The 25,105-nt window shown below is 37.6% G+C and overlaps 1 protein-coding gene across 3 annotated transcripts in view; it reads right to left on the bottom strand.

Moving 5' to 3' along the window:
* The window catches only part of ERICH6 (glutamate rich 6), a 44,287-nt gene extending 19,548 nt beyond the window's left edge, over nt 1–24,739 (bottom strand). Inside the window, exons 1-7 of one of the 3 annotated variants that reach the window (XM_031957772.1) lie at nt 24,446–24,739; nt 23,401–23,470; nt 19,747–19,841; nt 8,626–8,709; nt 6,591–6,653; nt 5,734–5,789; nt 5,533–5,649 (exon numbers count right to left, since the gene is read on the bottom strand). In XM_031957772.1, the coding sequence (XP_031813632.1) occupies nt 5,533–5,649; nt 5,734–5,789; nt 6,591–6,653; nt 8,626–8,709; nt 19,747–19,841; nt 23,401–23,470; nt 24,446–24,608 (648 nt within the window). In that variant the 5' untranslated portion in view covers nt 24,609–24,739. Of the gene's footprint in view, nt 1–5,532; nt 5,650–5,733; nt 5,790–6,590; nt 6,654–8,625; nt 8,710–19,746; nt 19,842–23,400; nt 23,471–24,188; nt 24,260–24,445 lie in introns of those variants that run through there. The other 2 variants (XM_031957774.1, XM_031957773.1) reach the window with 2 other exon arrangements.
* Nucleotides 24,740–25,105: the final 366 nt, after the last annotated feature.

Below are 25,105 nucleotides of genomic sequence, written 5' to 3'. Positions count from 1 at the left end.
AATTCTGCACAATAATAAATAATATAATGATTGTTGTTGTCCATATACTCAAAGAGAACCAAAATGGCATCACTTTGTCAATGTACAGTGTGTCCATCTGTGGCCCTTCTACAGATTAGGCACAAATCATCTGTGTGAACCTTTGGAGCTGTCTCTAAATTCACACATCTCATGTTTCTTTTGAGTTACTGCAATCCTGCTGTGCTCTTAGGGCAGAGCGCTGCCTTTGACTCAGTCAGGCTACACCGGGTGATGGCCCCTGGCCAGCATCTCCATGTCTCACCATCAGTTCCAATGTTCTTCCTAAGGAGACTTTGGGAGAGTCCTTGTATCAATTCTTCTGACCTTTGAGTGCTTGCCTTATATGAGTTTTTTTGTGAAATAAGTCTTTTAGGCAAACATACATTTGGCATTCAAACAATTTGGTCAGCCCATTGTAGACTTTGAACGCTTGGTAGTTCAGTTCAAGAAAGGACCTCAGAGTCAATCAGGACTTGTGGAGATGGGTCTACTACAAGACAAGGAGTGACTAGAAAGTCCCAAGTCAAGTTTGGCTTTTTTTTTTTTTTTTTTTTTGAACAAACACGTCAGAAATTCTAGACCTGAGGAGCCATTCTTGTTAAATTGGTCACCTCGAATCACTCTAAAATGAGATCATAATATCACCTACCCCACAGGGCTGTTGCAATGATCAAATGAGGTAACATATAATGCCATTTTTGCAGATTCACATAGGTCATACCTCTTAACATTGGATTCCCTAAGGCTCTGTCCATGGTCCTTCTTTTCTTCTTCTTATACTATTTTCCTTGATGACCTCATCAGCTCTCAAGGATTCAATTCTATGTTGATGATTCTCAGATCTACTTTTGCAGCTCTAACCCTGCTCCTAATTTCCATTTTTACATCACATTTTCACATAGGTAATTACCTACAAGGCATCTAAAACTGTGTGTCCTATAGATAACTTAAACCCAACATGTCCAAATCTAACCTCATCTTTCCTTCCCAAATTCTGCTCTCTTCCAAACTTCCCTATTGCTACTGAAGGCACCACCATCCTTCTGTTAACACAGGCTTGCAATGTAAATGTCATTCTAGACTCGGCCTTCTCTTTCAATCATCTCTTCAGCATATCCAATTCATTGCCAAGTCCTGTCGATTCCATCTTCAGGATATCCCTGATAGGTATGGCCTTTGCAATCTGATATAGACATCTCTTTGGTACAGGTCCTCATCATCTCTCTCTTGGACTATTTCAATAGCCTTCTGGTCAGTCTTCCATTCTCAGATCTTTACTCTAGTCCATGCTCCACTCAACTGTCAAAGTCATCTTCCGAAGGTGCAGGGCTGACCATGTCCCCCTCCTCTCAATAAACTTCACTGTCTCCTTATTATCCCTAAAATCAAATGAAATTTCCTCTCTTGTATTTTTAAAGCCCTTTACAACTGATCTCTTCTTTTCTTCTTACATTTTATTATCTTCCACTTACTCCAGAACCAGCCACATTGTCCTCCTTGCTGTTTCTTCCCTACAATGCTCCATTTTTTGCTATGAACCTTGTCACTATATATCCCCTGTGCCTAAAATGCTCCTCCTTCTTGTCTCCATCTCCTAGTTTCCTAATTCTCAGCTAAAATCCCAAGAACCCTCTTCCATTATTCCTCAATGCTAATGCCTTCCTTCTGAAATTACCTCCAATTTCCCCTATAAACAACAGAGTCCTGGTAAATATTTAACAACTAGAGCTCTGGAAAAAATGTACTCAAGACACACTTTTAAGTGTAATAAGTTATATAATAAGTTAATAATACAAAGTAACTCCATTATTAGCATTTTCTCCATCACCTTCTTAATGGATTAAAGTATGCTCTGAGATTATACCAGAGAATGAATTAGCACCTTAAAAAGTTCATCCCATTGCTATTCAATTTAATACAATGAATAGTAAATGCCTACTATGTGTATGGTACAGTTTATAACACAAAAGCCATGCTTTAGGGCCCTGTGTTTAAAGACTTGCTTAGTTAGGCTAAAGCAGAGTCAAAGACATTCCAACTTTCCAACTCTCTTAGCTTTTTTTTTCTCTGAAAATTATCTAGTTCTTTTAAATTTCTTTTCTTTTTAAGATTTTCTGTTTCAGCATATTTAATAGTAAGTACTTAAGTGTCTCCCATAGGGTATATTTAAATGTTTTATTCCCTTTTCTGCTACCCTTCCTCCTTCCCTCTTTTCCTCTCTCTCTCCTTCCCTCCCTCCTTTATCTCTTTCCTTCTCTTCTTTCTCTCTTTCTCCCTTCATCTCTCCTTGCTTCCTCTCTCCTTCCCTTTACTTCCTTCCTTCCCTTTCCTTCCTTCCCTTCCCTTTCTTCCTTCTCTTCCTGCTTTCCCTTCCTTTCCTCACTTCCTTCCTTCCTTCCTTCCTTCCTTCCTTCCTTCCTTCCTTCCTTCCTTCCTTCCTTCCTTCCTTCCTTCTTTCCTTCCTTCCTTCTTTCCTTCCTTCCTTCCCTCCCTCTCTTCCTTCCTTTTTTATTTCCTTCTTTTCCTTTTTTCTTATCTTCTTTGTTCCCTCTTTCTCCCTCTTTCCCTCCTTTCCTTCCTTCCTTTCTTTCTTTCCTCTCTCTCTCTCCCTCTTTTGTCTTTCTCTTCATCCCTTCTCATAATATCCAAAGTGTTGACCTTCTATTTTCCGGAACGCATTCTTTACCTTTTGCTTTCTAAGTGGTTTATCCATTTTGTTATAAAAAAATTCCATCAGGGATTAATAATAATTAAAAAAAACTCTAGCACTCCTATAATGCTTTAAGGTTTGTAAAGGACTTTACAAAAATCTCATTTGATCCTTACAACAACTCTGTGGGATGGATGATTATTATTATCTCCACTTTCTAGATGAGGACACAGTATGAGAAAGGTTAAATGATTTGTAATCAGGATTAAATACTTATGTCAAACATCAGAGACAGGATTTGAATTCAGGTCTTCTTGAGTCCAAGAAAAGCACTCTGCCCATTAGACCACATTGCTGCTAAAAGCATCACCTCCTTAGAAAGATTTGAAACTCCAATATAAGGTTCCAATGATTTGTCCCTCAAGCGCAAGAATTTTTTCCTCCCTATTTTGACTTGACTTCCAATGAATTCCTGTTCTACTATTTAATAAACATATTTCATAGAGTAGCTTCTTGGGTTAATCATGGAGTTTAGGGTTGTTTTTGTTTGTTTGCTTTTTGTTCCAAATCAGTAGTAAAAACAATTCTGAACTTTAAGGTCATCCTTTGGCTTCTTTATTCTCTACCCATATTCCCATCCTTCCCCTCCCAAATTGATCACAGAATTTTAGGATGAGAAGGAACTTTAGGTATTCTGATGGTATAGCAGATTGAATAATCAACTTAGGAGGCAGCATGGTTACAATGGAAAGAGTTTCAGCTATGGATTAAAAGTTCAAATTCAGCATTTTATCCTTACTATCTGTGTGTTCTTGAGCAAGATACGTCTCCCTTTTCTGGGCTTCATTTTCCTAACTTTTAAAATGAGCCAATTGGACTAGATAATCTCTGAAGGTTTTTGCAGTTATAGATCTATGTTTCAAGAAGCTCAACCACAGTCTTGACTAGTACAGAGTCACCTTACTGCCATAAGGTGGGAAAGAAGGTGGGAATAGTTCCTTCAATGGCTACCATTTCTGTCTCATCTCATGGTTGTCTGCTGGCTCCTGCCAATATGAAATGCAATCATTAAGGCTGCCACTCCTGGCATCTCTCTTTTTCCTAATAACTGTTGTTCATGAGAACAAATCATCATCCAAAATAGTTTTACAAAGAAATGTATTATGTCATTTAGGAGAGACAGAGAATCAGAGACAAAGAGAAAGTCAGAAAGACAGACAGAAAGACAGAGACAGAACACAGAGATCAACACACAGACAGAGACAGAGACACAGAGACAGAGACAGAGATCAACAAAGATGGAGAAAGACAAACGGAGAGAAAAAGAAGAAGGGGGAGAAAACCAGAAAGGAAAAGTGGCTCCCTCTTATCTAATTCTGGAAGATTTATATTATATAGAGTTTTTAAACTAGTTAGATGAAGATAGAAACCAGTAGAGAAAACATTTAATAAAATTTGAGTGGACACCAAAACATAAGTTTGCCTAGACCCAAAATAAGACCTGAGTATAGCAACACAAAACAGAAATATTTTGTCTAGGTCTAGGACCTGAGGGAATCTAAAATTCCTTGTAATCATTTCAGGCATTCTTAGAGAATACCTGAGATCAAGACAACGTTCTGGGCGCAGTCTTTCGTCCTGTAAAATTGGATTTGAACAATCCAATAATAAGTTTTTCAAACAATATAATAAAGGATTTCACCCACACACCCAAGGGGAAAGAGACTGGATTCTCTGGGGGACAGTCAGTCAATAAACATTTCTTAAGGCCTTATGGTGGCACTGTGCCATTCCTCATGCCAGGGCATGCCCATGATGGGATTAACTTCTGCATAATTTCTGCTGTGGGACTTGAGCTTGATCCAGGCACAAGAATTCTTGTCCAAGATTCTGGTCTCGATTCTGCCAGTTGCTAGCTGTGTGAACATGGACACAATTACGTCCCCACTTTCAACCTCAGTTTCCTCTTCTGTAAAATGGGGAGGAGAGCACTTAACTCGAAAAATTACTCTGATGATCCAGATATGATAATGTATCTAAAGTGCTTTCCAAGCCCTACTTACGTAGGCTGGCTATTATGGCTGATTTATTTTTCCAGTGGAGGGGATGACTTTTCATTACTTGCTTCTGGGGTTACCACCCATAGCTGCTAATCCCTAATTTGTCTTTACTGTTTCCTGAGACTGTGGAATAAAATGACACTTGGATTAGTTCACATGATGCCCCAAGTGAAGCCATAGAATCCAGATGTCTGCCTATTAGATGATTTAAATGACCACATGCAGAGCCCACAAATCCATGCAATATTTCCATCAAATAATTTTTCTAAAGAAACAAAATCAGTAGATTTCATTCTCTTTTTTCCCCTCCCAGACCTAAATGTGAAGCTTCCTGCTAGAAAGCTTCAGGAGTTGTTCTCAAGGTGTAACATGTCAGCATCAGACTTCTAAAACTGGAGTTCTCGAACAAGGAGAAGATTTAGTCCTTATTGTATACAGGATGAAAAATGGAAGCTCTCAGAACTTGAATGGCTTTCCCATTTTCCCAAAATTAGGCAAGTGAATCTCTTGCCACATCATTCTCTTCATCACGCCATTTATACTTTCTAGTTCATTTGTATTACTAAGGTGCTTTTTGTTACCTTTGGAAGTCCTAGATGAGAAGGCTCCTTCTGGAAAACAGGCACCTTCTCAGCTACTTCCAGGTTCAGAGAAGATCCCAGACACTGAGATTTGGCATGGGTCACAGAACCAGGATACATCAAAGCTGACAGAAGGCCCGCTCAGAGCTGGTCAAATGTCAAGTGCTGTTCTTATTACTATGATAAATTTTTCAATATTAAGAACATAAATGAATATTACCTTAGTAATTTTATCGTGTGGAGGTAGCTCTGGTTTATAGGCTAGAATGGCTGGTGGTCCAAGTCTTGGAATTGTTTTCAGAAGTGGTTCAAAAAACATTTCAAAATCTTCTTTAAACTTTAAAAGAAAAAAAGGAAAGTCTAAAATACTTTTTGGCCCAGGCAGACATGGTTTCCAGGTTGTATAATAATGAAGTTTTACCTCCATCTTACACAGAATGTCTAGTTTCTGCAGCCTCTCAGGTACTGCCCATTGTGCTAAGGGAGAATAAGGAGCATTATTAATAAGGAAAACAAACCTGAAATTTGTATTGTGCTAAGTCTTAGGATTGTGAGTATATAACAGGAAGAGACTTTAGGAAACATTTAATCCACCTTCATTTTACACATTAGGAAACTGGGAAATGGAGAAGTTGAAGGTGACAAAAGTGAAATTAGAAATCATATCATTTTGTGCCAAAACCAGCATTTCTTCTATAACATCATGTTGCCCATGATATTAAATTTTCTCTCTTTTAAATTTTTTTTGGTCATGTCCCAAAGGCCCACATTATAGCCTTGCTCCCAATAGTGAACAGATGGAATTGATCCATAGCTCCTTGAGGGGAGTGGAAGAGCTGTTCAGAAGGGTATACCATTCTTCAGAATTTTGACTATATCCTTAAAAGCTGTGAGAAGCATGATGATAGAATGGATAAAGGCCTGATCTGTAGCTTAGAAGACTTGCATTCAAGGGGCCTGCCTTTGACCAACGTGACTGTGGGACCCTGGACAAGTTACAACCTTTTCAATGTCCAGGTAACTTTCCTCTCTGCCATCTTGGCTCCGCCCTCCCCCAGGTAACTTTCTAAAAGCCTAAATAGCAGAGTGTGTTCCAACCTATAATGGCAGAGGAGTTTCCTCATCTGGGAGTTCCTATACCAATGAAATCCCAGGTTCAGTACCATCCTTTTTAAAGCTAAGACTGACATAGAAGTGGGGATAGAGAAAAAATTAACCAAATCATCTCCCAATTGGCATTTTTATTGAGCCATCCAAGGATTAATAATGTCCATTTACCTCGAATTAATGGGCAATAAGAGTTAGGAGAAACTTCACCATGTGTATAGGAGCCATAAGCACCTGGAAGAAGAAAGCACAGTTGGCATGTTACTTGGAAAACATAAACCAAACCCTCCCACAAAACATGGTCATTTCAATGGCGTGATTGCCACCCTTGATTTCTTGCCCTCTTGATTTCCTGTCCTACTTGCCTTGCCGACACATGACCTCAGCCGAGCCCCCCTGTCCATTTTCTCTGATTCTGGTCTCAGAATGCCAAGAGATGCTCCAGAACATAACTGACTGTGTTGCCTACTTCAGTGACAAATCTGTACAACCTAATCTAAGTGGGGCCTTCACTGCTACTCAACAGTTCTGTCATTTAACTTGAACTGACTCATTTTTGTTGTTCCGGCAGTATCTGTTCCTAACCTTTTCCCCTTTTTGAGTTTCCCAAACTGTGACTTCACCTCTTACTTAATTATAAAGTCTGCCATGTCCTCGTTAAAGAAGATACTATGCTCTATGAGCAAACCAGAATAAAAGTAGCTTAAAAGAAAAATGAGATATGGAGATTTAAAGACCCCCCCCGCTTCATATGTTCACATGGATTATCTGTACCTCTCCTGTGGTAAACTTTATTTTATTTTATTTTTTTGCAGTTGTCAGAAATAAATTTATACCACAAAGGAAAGAGTGGATGAGTATGCACTTTAAAAAAATTTTTAAATCAACAAAAGACCCAAATAAAAAATTACTAAAAGTAAACATAAAATTAACACAATTGAAAGTAAAAAAAAATCATTAGGACAAATGCAGGAAATTTTTGACAAAACTTGTCAAGCATGCCAACTATGTTTTCCTAACTATCTGTACTTTACTACACTCTCTTAGTGTTCTGTATTGTTTCAATGCTCCCCTCCCACTCACAAAGTTCTATCCTATACATTCTCTCTGGGCATCTCTGTGGTAAACTTTAAACTCATATTGGTCTGATAGCCACAGATGGACACACTGTACCTTAACTATAACATAGTCATGTTGTTTTGGTTCTCTTTGAGAACAAAGGACAACAACCACCAAGCAATTATAAAGCTCTCTTAATTTCCTTTTTTCATTCCCAAACACGAACACATTTTTATTCATCTTCTCCTTTCCTGTTGCCTCCATGAAAAATAAACAAACAAACAAACATTCGTACTTCTAGGGCTATTCCTCTACTTATATTCTTGATTCCATCTACTTCCACCTCCTTTAGAACATTTCATGATCAATGGCCTCTTTTAGTTTTGAATATTCATCCTTGCCCCTTTTTGAAAGACAGTCTAGTTTGGTAGAGAGAGAGAGAGAGAGCCAATCTTAGATTCAAGAAGACTCCTCTAGATGAACACAGACAGGTCAGAGGTCTAAGCAACTCCCTAAGACCTGCATTGGCATGGGGACTTTCCTTACTCTGTCGTTTTCTATAATAAAACTGCAGATGCTGTCAGAAAAAAAATTTAAAAAGGTTCCTTCCCATAAGATATAAACCACTCTCTCCAGTTCTAAAAATGAAACAAACAAAAATTCTTTCCTTTTCTGTTACCATTGTATTTTTCACACTATATTTTCCTCTTTTTCCTTCCTTGTCAAACTCCTCAAAAGAGAAAACTGCATTTGCTGCCTCCACTTGCCCACCATCCAGTGAGATCTTTCTTGAATTGGTGCCCCCTTTTCCATTCTCCCTGCCATTACTATTTGAGGTTGTTATTCCAATTATTGCAAAAACCTTCTAAGCAGCCTCCAAGGCCATTTTTCATCTCTCTTCTTGGCAAACCAAACCCATATGCTCAACCAAATAAATCATCTCAAGCACAAGCTCAGACTGTGTCCCTTCTTTGCTCCAAATTCTTTCGTGTTTCCTCCCTCCCAACAAATAAAGCCCAAACTCTTTATCCTGATATTCCTGAAAGACCCTCCACCATCTGTCTCAGGTTACCCTTCTAAGCTTATCCATCTCCCTTTCATTCCCTAAATCCAAGACAAAAAAAGGAGAGGGGGGAGAATTACTCACGAACTGTTGCAATTTTTTGTAGAGCACTCTTTAAATTTTTAAGCCTTGTCTTTTTCTTTGGCTGCGTGCGGTCTCCTACTGCAACTATGACATACAACGGGATAGTAAATAACTGACTGAGAACTGAAAGTCTGGGTGGTTACTATGGGCATTGCAAAGGAGAATCATTGTAAATTAATAGGACTATATGGGCCATAAGAACTCAGGAATATAAAAAATTTGGAGATCCAGGAGGGAAAAGATATATATGAACTGATGTAGGCAAGAAGGCAGAAGCAGGAAAACCATATATATAATTATGTGGAAGCTTATTCAAAACTTCCTTCTTAGTACAATAGAAAATATTAAGAAATATTGTTTTCTCCAGCCTCAGAGTTTTTTCTGGACTTTTCCTTGTAGGAAAATATATGAGGGGAACGGACAAGGAAGGAACTGGCTAATTGAAGTAGATGATGAAATGATTATTGTTAGGGATTGTTGTTCTGGAAACCAAAATGATATTTTAACATTATATGACACTTTTCTTCAAGATTCTTTTAAAAGGAGAGGATTTCTGGGAAAATGGTAGAATAGGTCCAAGCTCTCCAGATTTCCCCCACAAACAAAACCAAATAGCATCTCAGGGTAGATGTAAAACAGTTAAAAATAAAAGAGTTGGGGCAGAACTATATTCCTCCTCTATGCCCAAAGGGCTATCAAACTGTGCTTATTCTTTGATCCTGTAGTATCTCCACTGAGTCTTTGATTTCTAAAAAATCATAAAAAAGGAAGACCCATATGTGCAAAAATGTACTTTTTTTTTAGTGGCAATGAATTGAAAATCAAGTGATTGCTTATCAGTTGGGGAATGATTGAATAAGTTATGGTATATGAATATTATTGTTATATAAGAAATGATGAGCAGGCTGATTTCAGAAAACCCTGGGAAGACTTATATGAACTGATGCTGAGTGAAGTGTGCAGAACCAAGAGAACATTGTACCACAGTGACAACAAGATTAAGTGATGATCAACTATGATGGACTTGGCTCCTTTTAACAATGAGGTGATTCAAGGCAATTTCAATTAACTGGTGATGGAAAGAGCCATCCTTATCCAGAGAACTATGGAGAATGAATGTGGATCACATCATGCTATTTTCACCTTTATTGTTGTTGTTGTTTGCTGCTTTTTTTTTCTTTACCATATTTCCCCTTTTTGAGCTGATTTTTCTTATGCAGTATGATAAATGTAGAAATATATTTAGAAGAATTGCACATGTTCAACCAACTTGGAAAAAAAAAAGATCCAGAATCTTAAGGAAGAAAACAACTCCTTGAAAATTAGAATGGGGTAAAGGGAAGATAGAAGTTATAAAAGACCAAAAAATGATAAAACAAAATATAAAGAATGAAAAAATAGAAGAGAATATGAGACATCTCATAAGAAAAGCAAGTGATCTGGAGAACAGATCAAGAAGAGAAAGCACAATAACTGAGTTACCTGAAAGCTATAATCAACAACAAAAAAATCTTGATATAATAGTATGAAAAATAAAGAAAATTGTCCCTAGAGTCAGGTCCTAAAATGTTAGAACAAGAGGGGAAAGTAGAAATAGACAAAAAAATTCACTGGTCACCACCTGAAAGAGAACCTACAAGGAAAACCTACAGGAACATCATAATTCTGAAACCCTAAGGTTAAGGAGAAAATATTTATGTGAAACAACAAAAAACTCCAATTCAAATACAGCAGAGCTACAATGAGAATCACACAAGATCTAGTAGCAGCTACATTGAGAGACCATGAGTTTTGGAACATGATATATAAAGAACTGGGGTTGTGACAGAAAATATCATGCCCAACAAAGTTAAGCATAACCCTGTACAACAATAACAATAATTCAATGAATTGCCAGACTTTTAGGATTTTATCGCAAAAGGGTCTGAACTTAATAGAAAATTTGACATACAAGATCCAAGAGAAATATATAGTAAACATCAAAAAACTAATTACAAGAGACTCAATCAGGATAAAGTCATTAGTAATTGGGTAGTTTGAAAGAAAGACTGGGGTAGAGTTGAGTATGATTTGATCCAAAAAAGCAAAATCATGTAAGAAAAGGTAAAAAAAAAGCAATTATACAAATGACTTGAAAGAAGAAAAACTGACATAGAGGAATGAGGGAGGATGGCTATAGTTCTAGAACCCTATTCTCAATAGGAATGAGTTAAAGAGGGAAATACAAATATGCATATATTTATATATGTATAAAAGTCTTCCAAATTTAGAAAGAAATAAAAGGGTAAAGGAATAGGGAGAAGGGAGAGGACGAGGGAAGGATTTTAAGGAGAGAACAACATATACCTTTAGAAGGGAATAAAAGCATTCTAAATTTATTTTAAAAATAAGAATAGGATAAGGGGTTATGGAAGGATATGTAGATCAGTGGAAATGGAATAAGGTATGTAGATTACTGGAAAAGGGATAAAGAGAGATAGAGTGGGGGGGACAGAATAAAGGAGGGATCATTGGTGGGGGAATAGATTAAGTTACAGGAGAGCCAGGTAATCGGTAGAAGTAAATTAGAAGAGTCAGAAGGAAAAGGAAATAAGAGATATTCAAAGTATAAAATAAAGATCAGAAGTAAAATTTATTGTGGAAAAAAATCAGGGATAGCAATCATGATCTCAAACAAAGTTAAAGATAAAATAGATTTAATCAAAAGAGAAAAATAGGAAAATTACACTCTATGTCAATCATATTAATCAATATTGTTTTAGATTATTTAAAATAAGAAAGTATAAAGTTGGAATACTGCTGTGATATAGGAAATGATGACTTGAGGGAGCTAGAAAAACATGGTAAGATTTGGACTTATATAGGAAGATGTTCTCTACCTTTGGAGAAACAGAAGACAAACATAGAATGATCTTATATAGATGCAGATAAATGTATATGTATATGTATGTGTGTTTTAGATATCTATGTGTATGTATACATGAATATGCATACATATGTGTATTGCATACCCACACATGCACATTTATGCATATATACATCACTATCTATAATCATACACATATACATCATGTATATGCATCCACACATGTATATATGTGTAATATTCTTCTCTAAAATATAATGTTCTCTGGGAGCAGGTTTCTTAGGGAACTTCTGGAGGCAGCCTTAGTTTCAGTTCAGTAATCACCCCCAAATGCAGCCAGGAGTTAAAATCCAAATCCTTTATTGTTTCCTTCAAAGTTTTATCTCCTTCACTTGGGGCTTGGCTAGTTTTTCTTAGAGATCTTCTATTGTCTTGGTTCCGAGAGTTTAAGTTGCCTTCTCTGGCTTGTGAATCTGCTCGACTGAATCCTGGCCTGTGAATCTCCCAGAGTCCAATGGTTTCTGCTTCAGTCTCCAGCCACAACAAAGGTGGAAGATGGAATGAATCTGTCTCCACCCCCAAGAGTGGGCTTCTCCTCTAGTGGGCTTGTCCTTTAATGGGCTCCTCTTTATATATGCTCTCTTAAAGATGTGAATCTTGTGGAACTCTAATAAGTACTAAGTACATTAGTGAACTAGAGATCTGTTAAATACCATGCTAAATTAGATAATTATTGTCTCTATCAATTCCAGTGACTTAGCACCTTATAAGGATCCTAACATATATGCGTTTATATATGCTTAATTGTAGCCTGGGAGTGGGGGAGGAAAGGAGAGGAAAGAATAAGGTAAAAAGTACACAGCAGAGAGCAAAAGAAAATCTATAAGGAAGCAAAGAAAAGATAGAAAGCTGTGAACACAATGTATAGTATTTATTATATAGGCTTTATTTAAATGGAAATTTACTTTATATTTTTAATTCTTTCATGTTCTGCTGTGTATACAGCAATTTTTTTCTTTTCCTGTTTTCTATTTAAGTTTAAAATAATTTTTAAAAGATTCTTATAAATTTGGGGTAGAGAAATGTATTAAGGCATAGGGAAATCACGACAATTTAGAACTTCTCTCTAAACTACAAGGTACTTGATTTAGATTAATATTAATACAAATTGTTTTAAGCAGACTAGTGCTTAAAATGGAGTTTAGCTTTAATGTGTTTCCTGGACAATGAGTATGATCATGTAAAGAAAAGAAACACCACATCAATCTAAAGACTAATTATTATGATCATGATATGTTGTGTTTAAGACATCTATAGGACATCCAGCATGAGATATCTATTGGGCAATTGGAGATTCAAAGCAGTAGTGCAGGAGAAAGATTAGGGCTTGATAAATAGAGCTAAGAATCATTAGCATAAAAATGATGATTTTATCTATAGGCGTGGAAATTAGGACAGATGGAGAACAGAAGAGGGTCCAAGTCAGAAAAAACTATCTGGTGGAGAGCCAAGATTAAAGGGCATGACTTGGATGAAAATCTAGCAAAGGAGATTGGGAAGAATCAATCAGAAAAGTAGGAGAAAAATCACAAAAAAAGCAATGTCAAGAAAGTACACAAAGAAGAAAATGTCAAGGAGAAGAGGGTGATTGTCAGTGACAAAGTCTGCAGAGAGGTCAAGAGAGATGAGAACTGAGAAAAGTCCATTAGACTTGGCAATTAAGAGATGGTTAGTAAATTGGAGAGTTAAATGATGAGATCAGAGGTCAGGCTAGAGAGAGTTGAGAGTGAGAAGAAAGGAAGTGAAGGCACTTATAGATGGCTTTCTCAAGAAGTTTGACTACAAAAGAGTGGAAAGATATGGAATGGTGGCTAGTGGGGATGGATGGATCAAATGTGTTTTTTTTTTTTTTTTTTTGGGAGAAGGAAGTAGACCTGTAGTCTGGAGGAAAGCAACCCGGAAAGAGGGAGAGAGTGAAGGTAAGACAGAGGAGGCAATCCATTGGAAAAGATAGAAGGGGATCACTTTGTTTTTTAGAGAGGTTTGCTTTGACAAAAAGAAACAGTCAGTTTTTCACATGGAACTGGAGTGAAGGAGAAGATATCTAAATGATGTGAGATGGGGAGGAGAGAGAAGATACTCTTAATTTTTTCAATGAAATATGAGGCAAGTTTCTCATCTGAAAAGGTGGGAGAAGAGTGGACTTTGAGAGGTTTAAGGAGGAAAGCAATGATATGGAGAATGAAGTATTGAGGTGATTAAGGAAGTTTAAAAGGATTGCCTTGCTATGTTGTGAAGCTCTGTTGAAATTACATAACATAAGGTTAAAGTGGAACTAGTCTTCACAATCTCGATATATTCTTGTAAAGATGCAATAACTGTGTCCTTTGGTTTTATCTGTTTTTCTTTCTTTGATGCAAGGAAGGAGAAATTAGAGCTCTCTTGTCTAGAGGTATATGAAAGTGATTATGATGTAGAAATAAAAAAACATCAAGAAAATTCACTTTTAAAAATAAAATTATTAAAAATGAAGAAACCATCATTTAAAAAAAGGAAAAAAAAAGAAGCCACAATCACATAAATGTAAAAATAAAATGTAATTTAATCCAGAAAACAATATAAAATTGTAATGGAAATTAAGTAATTGGAATAGTACATTGTAATTATGTTACTTATGACCTTATGTTACTGAATTAAATGGAAAATGAAATTAAAATGTAGAACTCTAAGTAAAAGGATTTTTGCAGTTGCATTATTTGTGATGACAGAAGAATGCACTCTGAGGCCAGAAAACACTTATATCCAAAGACTGTATATACAATATCACATAAACATCTCCCACCAGACATTGGCTATAACATTTACAGCTGAATATCAAAGAAACCAAGGGCATTAAGCATAATACCTTTTCCCACTCAAATCCTGATTCTTATAAGTTACTAAGTTCTATATGGGGTAATTTTAGAAATGTGTACCTTGCTCATCTGGAACCTCAATTCAACTCAGTTGAGAACCTCCAAAATTATTTGAACTCAGTTTATATCTTTTTCCAGATGAGATAAGGAACATACATTTTTAACAAGGGGGCACTGCAAAATTGGAGAAAGGCAACCCTCTTACTTTCAAAAAAGGTGAAAAATGCAGGCCAGAGGGTTTGATGTCTATTCTTGTAAAAATTGCAGAATGATTTATTAAAAGGGAAGTGATATCCAATATAAGCCAGTGTGGCTTCATTATAAACAAATCATGGTAGACTAAATTAATTTCCTTTTTTTTTTCAAGATTTCTAAACTACCAAAGTCAGAAAATAACAGACATAGTGTATTTGGTTTTTAGTAAAGTGTTTGGTAAATTCTCTAGCAATATTTATAAAGACAAAATGAAGAAATGTAGACCAGATGATAGTGTAGTTAAGTAGATTAGAATAGGTTAAATGATAGAACCCAAAGTGTGTTGATTAAAGAAAAAAAATTCAACCTGGAGGGAAATATTGAGTGGAATACTTTAAGGCTCTGTCTTTGGACCTGCTCTGTTCAACTTTTTTTTTAATAAATTATTTTGGTGCCAGTGAAATAAAGCTGGGAGGGATAATTAGTCTACCACATACCAGTCCTGAAGTAGGACTTCAAGCAGAGGATTTTTTAATTGAATAGGAATGCAAAGTTCTACATATGATTTTAAAAAATCAATTGTACACATACAGGGAGGTAAGGAGAGACATAGCCAAAAAACTTAATAAGTAAAAGATCCAAAAGTATAGCAGAAAATAACTCAGAGATTGTCAAGAAAAAGAAAAAGGAAAAAAAGGCTAGTTTCAAATTAAGAAGCATTACTAGAATCTAGAAGTTGTACAAATATAAGAAAGAATTAGAGCTGACCAATGGAAAGGGCTGATTTAACAGTCAGAGAGATTTCCATTATTGAGGAGTCTTTCAATGATTAAAAATCAGGTACTGTACACATAGATATACAAAGAAAGAAGAAAAATTACCCAGTGTGCTGTTATGGGCTCACAGTCTAAACAACTATGTACAAAGAAGCTATATCCAAGATAAACTGGGGGTAATCTCAGAGGGTCATCCCTAGGGTTAAGGAGAAACCAAAAAGGTTTCTTGTAAAATGTAGGATTGTGGCTGAGATGTGAAGGAGATCCAGGAAGTCAAGAGGGAGAGCATTCCAGGAATGAGACAGTGGAAGTGCTGAGAATCAGAAGGTGGAGGGGCTTATGGAAAGAACAGAAAGAAGACCAGAGTCACTGCATTGAATCTCATATGAAAAAAGAAGTATATGGAGGGGAACAAGATACTAAAAGACTAGAAAGGAAGGAAGGGGTCAAGTCAAACAGAGAATTTTATATTTGATCTTGGAAGAGATAAAGAGCCACTGGTGTTTATGAAAGGGGACAGGGTGTTATCTGGTCAGACTTGAATGTTAGGAATATCTATTTGATACTTAAGTGGAAGATGGATTGGAATGGAGAAGGGGAGACTGGTTCCAACAGAGAGACTCATCAGCAAATTATTGCAATAGTCCGGGTATGATAAGATATGGGCCAGCAGTAAGATGGTATCTATGCCAGAGGATAGAAGGGCTATATATATAAAAGAATTTATGAAGTTAGAATGGCAAGAGACTGGATATGAGGAGATGTGATGAAAGAGTGAGTAGTGCAGGATGACTATTAGATTGCAACTCGGGGTGACTGGGAGGAAGGTGATACCCTCAATAGTAATGGGAAGTTAAAAAGAAAAGAAGACTTGGGTGGGGGAAGACAAAGAGTTCAATTTTGGACAAAGTTTAAGATGTCTCTGGGATATCTAGTTCCAGATGTCCAATAGACAGAGATGTAAATCTACAGATTAGGAGGAATATTAGTAGAAAAGCAGATCTGAGAATCATCAATAGAGATGATAATTGAATTTTGGGAGGGCAATGAGAACACCAAGCAAAATAGTACAGACAGAGGACCAAGGACAGAACCTTGGGGGATGCCCAAGATTAATGAGTGTTACTCGGCTGAAAATGCTGCTAAAGAATCTTTCAACTGTAGAATCCTATGACTATATGATTTGGTAAGAAGTATAACAATTCCATTGACAGTAGCAAGGAGAGCAAAGATTATCTTCACCTTGTCCTTTAAAATTAATTTCTATTGATATCTTTAATTTTTATATTAATCTTCATTTCCCAATATATCTTCCTCAGTGCCTCCCAGAGAGGTATCCTTTATTACAAACAAAAGGGAAAAAACTATTCTAGCAAAAACTAAAAAAATGTATTTTAAAAGTCTGACACTTGGTGGAATTGTGAATACATCCAGCCATTCTGGAGAGCAATTTGGAACTATGCTCAAAAAGTTATCAAACTGTGCATACTCTTTGATCCAGCAGTGTTTCTACTGGGCTTATACCCCAAAGAGATACTAAAGAAGGGAAAGGGACCTGTATGTGCCAAAATGTTTGTGGCAGTCCTGTTTGTAGTGGCTAGAAGCTGGAAAATGAATGGATGCCCATCAATTGGAGAATGGTTGGGTAAATTGTGGTATATGAATGTTATAGAATATTATTGTTCTGTAAGAAATGACCAGCGGGATGAATACAGAGAGGCTTGGAGAGACTTACGTGAACTGATGCTGAGTGAAATGAGCAGAACCAGAAGATCATTATATACCTCAACAACGATACTGTATGAAGATGTATTCTAATGGAAGTGGATTTCTTATACAAAGAAAAAATCTAACTCAGTTTCAATTGATCAATGATGGACAGAAGCAGCTATACCCAAAGAAAGAATACTGGGAAATGAATGTAAACTGCTTGCATTTTTGTCTTTCTTCCCGGGTTATTTTTACCTTCTGAATCCAATTCTTCCTGTGCAACAAGAGAACTGTTCGGTTCTGCACACATATATTGTATCTAGGATACACTGTGACATATTTAACTTGTATAGGACTGCTTGCCATCTGGGGGAGGGGGTGAAGGGAGGGAGGGGAGAAGTCGGAACAGAAGTGAGTGCAAGGGATAATGTTGTAAAAAATTACCCAGGCATGGGTTCTGTCAATAAAAAGTTATAATAATAAGTATTAAAAAAAGGATGTTGCAAAAAAAATAAAAATAAAAATAAATAATAAATAAATATGTATACATTAAAAAAAAAAAAGTCTGACACTATATGTAGTGTTAAAAGCCATAGTCTCTCACTTCTGCAAAATAGCAGAAAAAAGTGACTTCACATAGCCTCTTCCTTAGGCCAAAGCTTGATTATTATAATTTTTCAGCATTCAATTGTAGCTCTTTTTTTGTTTTTTCCATTTACCATTACTGTAGTATTTATTTTTGTTTTTTGGTTCTGCTTACTTTACATCAATTCATATGTCTTCCCATGTTTTATCATATTCGTAATTTCTTACAGACCAATCATATTCCAATACATTCATGTAATAAAACTTGCCATACAATAACAACTCTCCAATTGATGGTTATCTACTTTGTTTCCAATTATTTGATACTATAAAAAGAAATGTTATAGTTTGGTGTAAGGGAGAGCCTTTCTTTTATCACTGACTTCCTTGTGATATGTCTAGCAGTGGTTCAAAGGATATGAATATTTTCATAACTTTCTTTGTAAAATTCCAAACTACTTTCCCTAACAGAATGTAGAATAATTCTGAGCTCCACCAGTAGTGTACCAGCGTGCCCATCTTTCCATAATTACTCCCCATTGGGTATTCCCATCTTTTGTTATCTTTGCTGACTTCCTGGGTGCACAGGGAAAGCTCAATGTTATTTAGATGTGCACTTCTCTTATTATTAATGACGTAGACCATTCTTTCACATAATGGTTAAGAGACTATAATTCTTCTGACTGCTCAGCCCCCTTTCATTGTTTTCAGTTGGTTTATAGGGCAATCAAGGGCACTGGGGTGGGGAGAGGCTAGAAGGAATAGCCTCACTTCAGTTCAGTTTGTTTGTAATTTTCTTAGTGGAGTCCCCAGCGTGATATAAAAGGGATATTGTCTTATAACCAGGGACATGATAGGAGTTAAAAGGGATGTCAGACCATAATTCACATAATGACTTAAAATGAAAGATTATGCTCATCAGCAAGAGAAGATCAAAGAGTAGGGCTCCTCTAGCCATGAGACCTCTGTTAAACCCGGTGAGATGATTACACAAAAGAACTCATTGTCTTGGGGAGGCACTATGGTCAGATCTCTTTGAAACAGAGCATTATGTTCTTCTCTCTTAAGAATAACAAATGCTGCCAATGTGGAAAGCTAGGCATGTGATATATATATATATATATATATATATATATATATATATATATATATATATTGCTGAGGCAATTGGGGTTAAGTGACTCACCCAGAGTCACACAGCCAGGCAGTGTTAAGTGTCTGAGATCACATTTGAACTCAGGTCCCCCTGACTTCAGACTGGTGTTCTATCCACTGCACCCCCTAGCTACCCCTGAATGCCATTATATTGATTGTAATTGATGTAATCTTTTTGGATAGAAACGGTGACATCTACAATCAGGCAAAGGCTATAAATAAGAACTTGATTTACCGTTTTGCTCATTATATTGGCTTAAGAAAGTGATGAAGGCAATGTTAGTAATAAAAATTAAACTTGTGATAGGTATTTTTTTGAAAGCTGGTTGTTCAACATTTTCTACCACATCCCATCCAGATCATTTTGAGAGTGACTAATCTTTCAGGTCCGACTTTTCCTTATAAAAATCAGCATACTTTCCTCCTGTGTCTGACTGCTTCAGAAATGAATAAATCTGGAAAGAGTTTCAGGACAACTGGAGGTTAGAGCTAAATAAATTCTTTTTCCCAGAATGAAGAACTCAGTTCTTCCTCTTGACCTCTGAAATTTTTTGTTAAAAAATATCTTCATAGTCTAGATAGAACATAATAGCAAGAAAAGGGTTTTATGCATCAATCAATCATATGAAATCTGTCTACTTCATATCTATTATGTTTGGAGACGACATTGGGGCACATCGGATGACAGAGCTAGAGCTGGAATGGACTCATCCAATTAGCTTGTTTTATCATCATATTTTACAAATGAAGTAACTGAAGCTCAGGGAGGTTAAGTGGACACATGTTCAATAAGCATCAAAGATGGGATTTGAACCCCAACCCTTTGACTCCCAAGTCATTGCCCTTTCCACTATACCATTAAATCAGAAAGGGTACAGAAAGGGTAGGAATGAATACTCTAAGAAATCCAGTCACTTACCACTTTTATTATACTGATCCTGAAGCCAACTCATCTCTGTCTGGGTGGCTACATCAATCCCACATTTATTTGGAGCTGCTGTAACGGGTTCTTCCCTGAAGTTCAGACAAAAGATTACATTTATTAATGAAAGTTAGTGATTTACCCAAAATCACATAGATAGTAAGCATCAGAGATGAGATTAGAATTCAGGTCCTTTAAAGCACACCATCAAAAAGGTTACTGGTATTCTTTCTACTGCTATGAAAGTATCATCTAAGAGCCATTCCTTGAGAAACTCACATTTACATAAGCATCATATAAATAGGAAGACTGTTTAATACCCAAATAATACTTGGATGTAGAAATGGTAGCATTGATTATCTTACAAGTCATAAGAAAAAAAATTAGTATTTTCCTTCCTTACCTCTCTGTCATAACAGAAGCATTCATATATGATGCCTGATTCTAAATCTGGATTGCTAACTTAATGTAAGGGTAATAACTATAAAAAAAACAAAACCCTAATATAATGTTAGACTGCCTTAGGACAGATGTAGAGTCCACAATAAGGAAAGAGATGTGTTAATCCCATCAGACCACTCTGGAGTTTTGCATTCTGTGTGCAGCATGGTATTTGAGGAAAGGTTGGAAAACATCAAAAAGGTGAACAGGATGGTGGGAGATCTTAGTTCATGCCATCTGATGATTGGTTGAAAGAACCTGACATGTTTATCAATAAGCATATATTAAACACCTACTACCTTCCAGGTTTTGAATTGGCTTCTAGGAATACAAATATCAAATATCCAGAATGAAATATTCTCTACTCTCAGGTAAAGAAGATAAATCTTTGGGGGACATGATAATAATCTTTAGGCATTTGAAAAGCTAGCTGGGAAGAGGGGATTGCCCTACAGACAAGAACTATAAAGAAGCAGAGTTAGGCTTCAATTTCCCAATACTTAAGAATTATCCAAAAATTGAATGAGCTAGAATTAGTAGGTTCCTCCATTTATCACATAAATAGCAGAGGAACTACTAAGAGGTATAGGCTACACTAAATGATTACTAAGGTCCTTAACAACTATGAAATTCTGTGGACTGTATGGCAGAAAATGGATCATATTAGTTTTTCAATGTTTTAAAAAAAAAACATGCTTCATTCTGAGAGGGGGGTGGCACATCTTAGCCTGAAAAAATCCAGAGGAAGCAACAATAATAATGAAGTGATTTGAGTTAATGGCATACGAAGGAAGAGATGTGCATCAACAACAAAAAGTGCATACAATATTAAGCATCTATTATGTGTCAGGTATTATATTAGGCCTTGGAGATACAAAAAGGATGAATGAAAGAGTCTCTACTTTTTTTTTTTTTGTAGAAATGAGGTGAATACTCATTCAAGTATTGGGTGCTACTTCCTTTTCTCTAAAAAATGAAGGTGTTGGATTAGATGAAGCCTCAAGTTTCCTTTTCACTTTAAGTCCTGTTATTATTTCCATAAATTAAAAATAAATAAAAAATGAATAAGAAAATGTGAAGAAACAAACAAATAAATAAAAGGTTAAATGAAATATTAGAAACTCAGGATTCAACATAGGGGTCAATTAAAAAAATAATACCAAATCAGATTTTTTTCAGACTAAATTTTGTATCTTCTTGTTAATCAGAAGGTTGTAAAAATGAATTTTTTTCTCCTACATGATTCTTAAATAATTTGGTGGGTTGAATTCACCAGTGATTAATTCACAGCCTCTTCCTGGAAATGAGCATCCATTGGTCAGACATTTATTTGATTCTTTCTATCTCTTATTGCTTCCTCTTCATAACCACATCCTCATAATTTATGAATGACTAGCTTTATTTCTGCATTTGGAATGCAAATCAATGTTTTCCTTTTCAGCAACTTCTCATATTCTTCTTCACTTCTTCAACTATCTTTCTGGCCTTCCTGCCCTCTACTACTTTCTATTTTTTCTCTATCATCTGTAGCAAAAAATTCCTCCCCATTCAAAAAATATTACTTTGCCACAAAAAGAATCTACAAGTGGAGAATGCCTATGGTGAGGCCCTTTGCCCAAAGCAAATACAGATCAGTTCACCTCCAGAGCCACAATTGTAACTACATCAGGTAGGTAGGTGCTCAAAATACAAAATGTTTTGTACTTAGAAAGCACTTAACAAAAATTTGTCAAATTGAATTGAGTTGAAGATACAGGGAGATACAAGATAGACATTATTTTTTTGAATATGCATGGTAGAGTGGGGAAAATATGTCATAGTCAGGGCTCAAAGTCTTCAGATTAAAATTTGTCCAAAGCTCACAGATATTCCAGATCTTCTTACTTCCCAGCTAGAAACCTATTGGTGGTGGTGGTAGTGGTCTTTCATTCCCGAAGGTTGACATCAGAAGGTCTTGACTTGCAAGTGAGTTGGATTTAAGTGAGGCAGAGTTGTGCCATTGTGTATCATCAGCCTTACTCCCTTCTCCAGAGTGGGCATGTGTTGACCCAGAATTTTCCATCTTTTCTGCTTTATCATCAACTCTCTGGTGTATAGATGGAGAAGCTAGGGAAGGCATTAGTCTGCCTCTCCCTTCCCCTCCCCCTAAGATCCTCCCCTTGGTCATACCAGGATTCTAGATGAAGAGATTCTTCCAAGTTGCCATCTCCTGAAAAATCTCTTTCCATGGCTCCTAGCCAGCTTACCCTTCCCAAGTTCAGGTACTTCTCTGACTTTCTCTTTCCCTATGCCCTCTAACATACCCTATTTATGCTGAATTTTTTTCTCTTCCATACATTCCATTTTCTGGATCTCAAGGAATCCTGGCTCTCCCCAGAAGATACAGAATTTCTAGCCATCCTCTTCATTGAAGATTATCCCTTCTTGTTATCCATACTGAGACACCAGGCTCGAATAAAAAGTGGGCATACAACTTGTTTCCAGTACCACTTTTACACCTTCCTTCTGCTGTCAGCACCCTGCAACTTCCTCTTCCTTGAGGTTCAGAGCATCTCACTATAGTAGCAGTTCTCAAAGAGTGGTTCAGAGACCTTGGAACTGCCTTTTTGGGAGGTCCAACAGGTAAAAACTATTTTCATAATATTTAAATGTTCTAATTTCTAATGAAGTAAAAACCAACAGATAAATCCACATAAACAAAGCTCTTTGGGGAGGTCTCTAACAATTTTTTAAATGTGCAAATGGGTCCTGAGAACCATTGCTCTCTATCACTGCTATAATGTATCACTCTGGTCCCTTGTCTTCTTTTTTCAAGTTCAGTACCTGATTCAGTCTCTTTCCCTCATCTCAAGGACTTCACAAAGAGATATGAATATCTCCTCAAACATTTTGGTATCTTGTTTCATAGACCCCTTGATCACCAACCAGAAGTAATCTGTTTTCTTTAAATTGCCATGCCATGTACTGCCTAAATTGTTTATGTGATTTAGATGTGCTTCTGTGTGTTACAATCATGTTTTACCCCAGCTAGATTGTAAGATATTAGAAGGGCAAGAATATATCTTATTCTTTGGACTTATTCATCGTGTGTGCTCACTACATAATTTGCTAAATAAAACTTTTAAATGACAATCACTGTACTTACCCATACCCTGCATTTTACTATCCAGTTAAAAATGAAATGAGGGCTTATGTTCTTTGTTTTCTTACCTAATCACATCTTGGGAGGAAGATGTTGCTTTTTCCCTAAATAAATCAAGTATCCTGGAAATGCTACCACCTGTGGAATAACATTGCATTTTAAATTCTGTGGGGCCCCCTCTCCCCACAATCCCACTTTGAATAAGCTTTGCCCAGAGTCACACAGTTATGAAGTATCTGATGCTAAATTGGATTTCAGGGAAACGAGTCTTCCTACTTCTTTGGAAAGATGACAAATATTTAAAATAAGATCCCCACTCCCTCAAACCTTCCCTACTCTACAACGGAGTGGAAAGCTTCTTTTGAACAGTTTCATAAAATGAGAGGTTTGAAACTAGTAAGGAAAAAAATCTTAGAGATTATCTGGTTCAATTCTCATCTTATATACAGTAAAAATGATGTCCGGAGAAATTAAGTAATTTGCCCACATTACATAGATAGTAAAGGGCCCAACAATTTCTGGTCTTCTAACTTCAGAACCAGAACTTCTGACTTCATGGGTCCTTCTCTGATTCCTCCAGATGGTAAGTGCTTCCCCAGAGATGAACTAGAAAATAATAAACCGCCAACACAAATAATAGGAAGAAACAACAGGATTATAGTGGATACAGATAAAACCACTTGGGTTCACCTTTGACCCACGCTGATTGTGTGACTTTGGGCAAACCCTTTAACCTTTCAGTGCCCCAAGATAGCTCCAAGTTTCTGTATTTTGTTGAATATTTACTGATCTGCATTGATAGAGGGATTTAGCACACAAGAGTCAGAGGCACAGATGGGTGAAAAACGAAACCCACACAGTAATAACGTCCTGATCTGAAAGGGAGAATTTAGGGATTGCCTAAATCCGAGCCTTTCTGCGAACAGGAGGGACAAGGCTGGAGATCGATGGCGGCTTGCTCGGGCACACGGCCAGGGACAGAAAGGGGTTTAGAGCCCGGTCGCCCAAGTGCCTCTGGACGTAGGAGTAAAAAGGGAGACGGGGACGAGGCGGCGCGCGGCCTGCGAGTGAGCCCCAGGGCCCCTGCACCCCGAGGGGCGGAGGGGCGGGTACTTCTCTGCGTGTAGAACTCCTCCTCGGACGTCTGACTGCTGGCGTCCGTTGTGCTTGGGCTGCTGGAGGAGAGGCTCACGACGCTGCTTTTGCTGCTGCCCGCGCTGCCCCGCTGGGCGTCAGCCTGCCGGGACGGGGTCCTGTCGTGCCCGGGGCTGGCCATGGTCCCGGCGAGCTGCCGCTGCGGCGCGGGGCCGCCTCGGGAGGAGCGTGGAGGGTGGGTGGGTGCGCAAGGGCTAGGGCTGCGGGCGGAGCGCGAGCTCAAGGGCCGAGAACACGCAGCGGGGGGCTGGGGCTGGGCCCGAGCTTCGAGGAGCGCCGCGCGTCCGGGAATGTTGTGCGTCCCGTGTCCAAGGGCAACTGCCCGGCTGGGCGCTGAGGAAGGGACGCGTGTGGAACGCTCCCTGGACTGGAAGGGCCTCCCCTCCCCCGCTCCCCTTCTTTGTCCCTGGCTTCTCCTGGCCCTCCCCCGCTCCCCTTCTTTGTCCCTGGCTTCTCCTGGCCCTCCCCCGCTCCCCTTCTTTGTCCCTGGCTTCTCCTGGCCCTCCCCCGCTCCCCTTCTTTGTCCCTGGCTTCTCCTGGCCCTCCCCCGCTCCCCTTCTTTGTCCCTGGCTTCTCCTGGCCCTCCCCCGCTCCCCTTCTTTGTCCCTGGCTTCTCCT

Source organism: Sarcophilus harrisii, chromosome 3, assembly GCF_902635505.1.
Source record: "Sarcophilus harrisii chromosome 3, mSarHar1.11, whole genome shotgun sequence".
Lineage (NCBI taxonomy): Eukaryota > Metazoa > Chordata > Mammalia > Dasyuromorphia > Dasyuridae > Sarcophilus > Sarcophilus harrisii.
The sequence above is the reverse complement of the archived record's forward strand: the minus strand, read 5'-3'. Positions and strand labels throughout refer to the sequence as shown.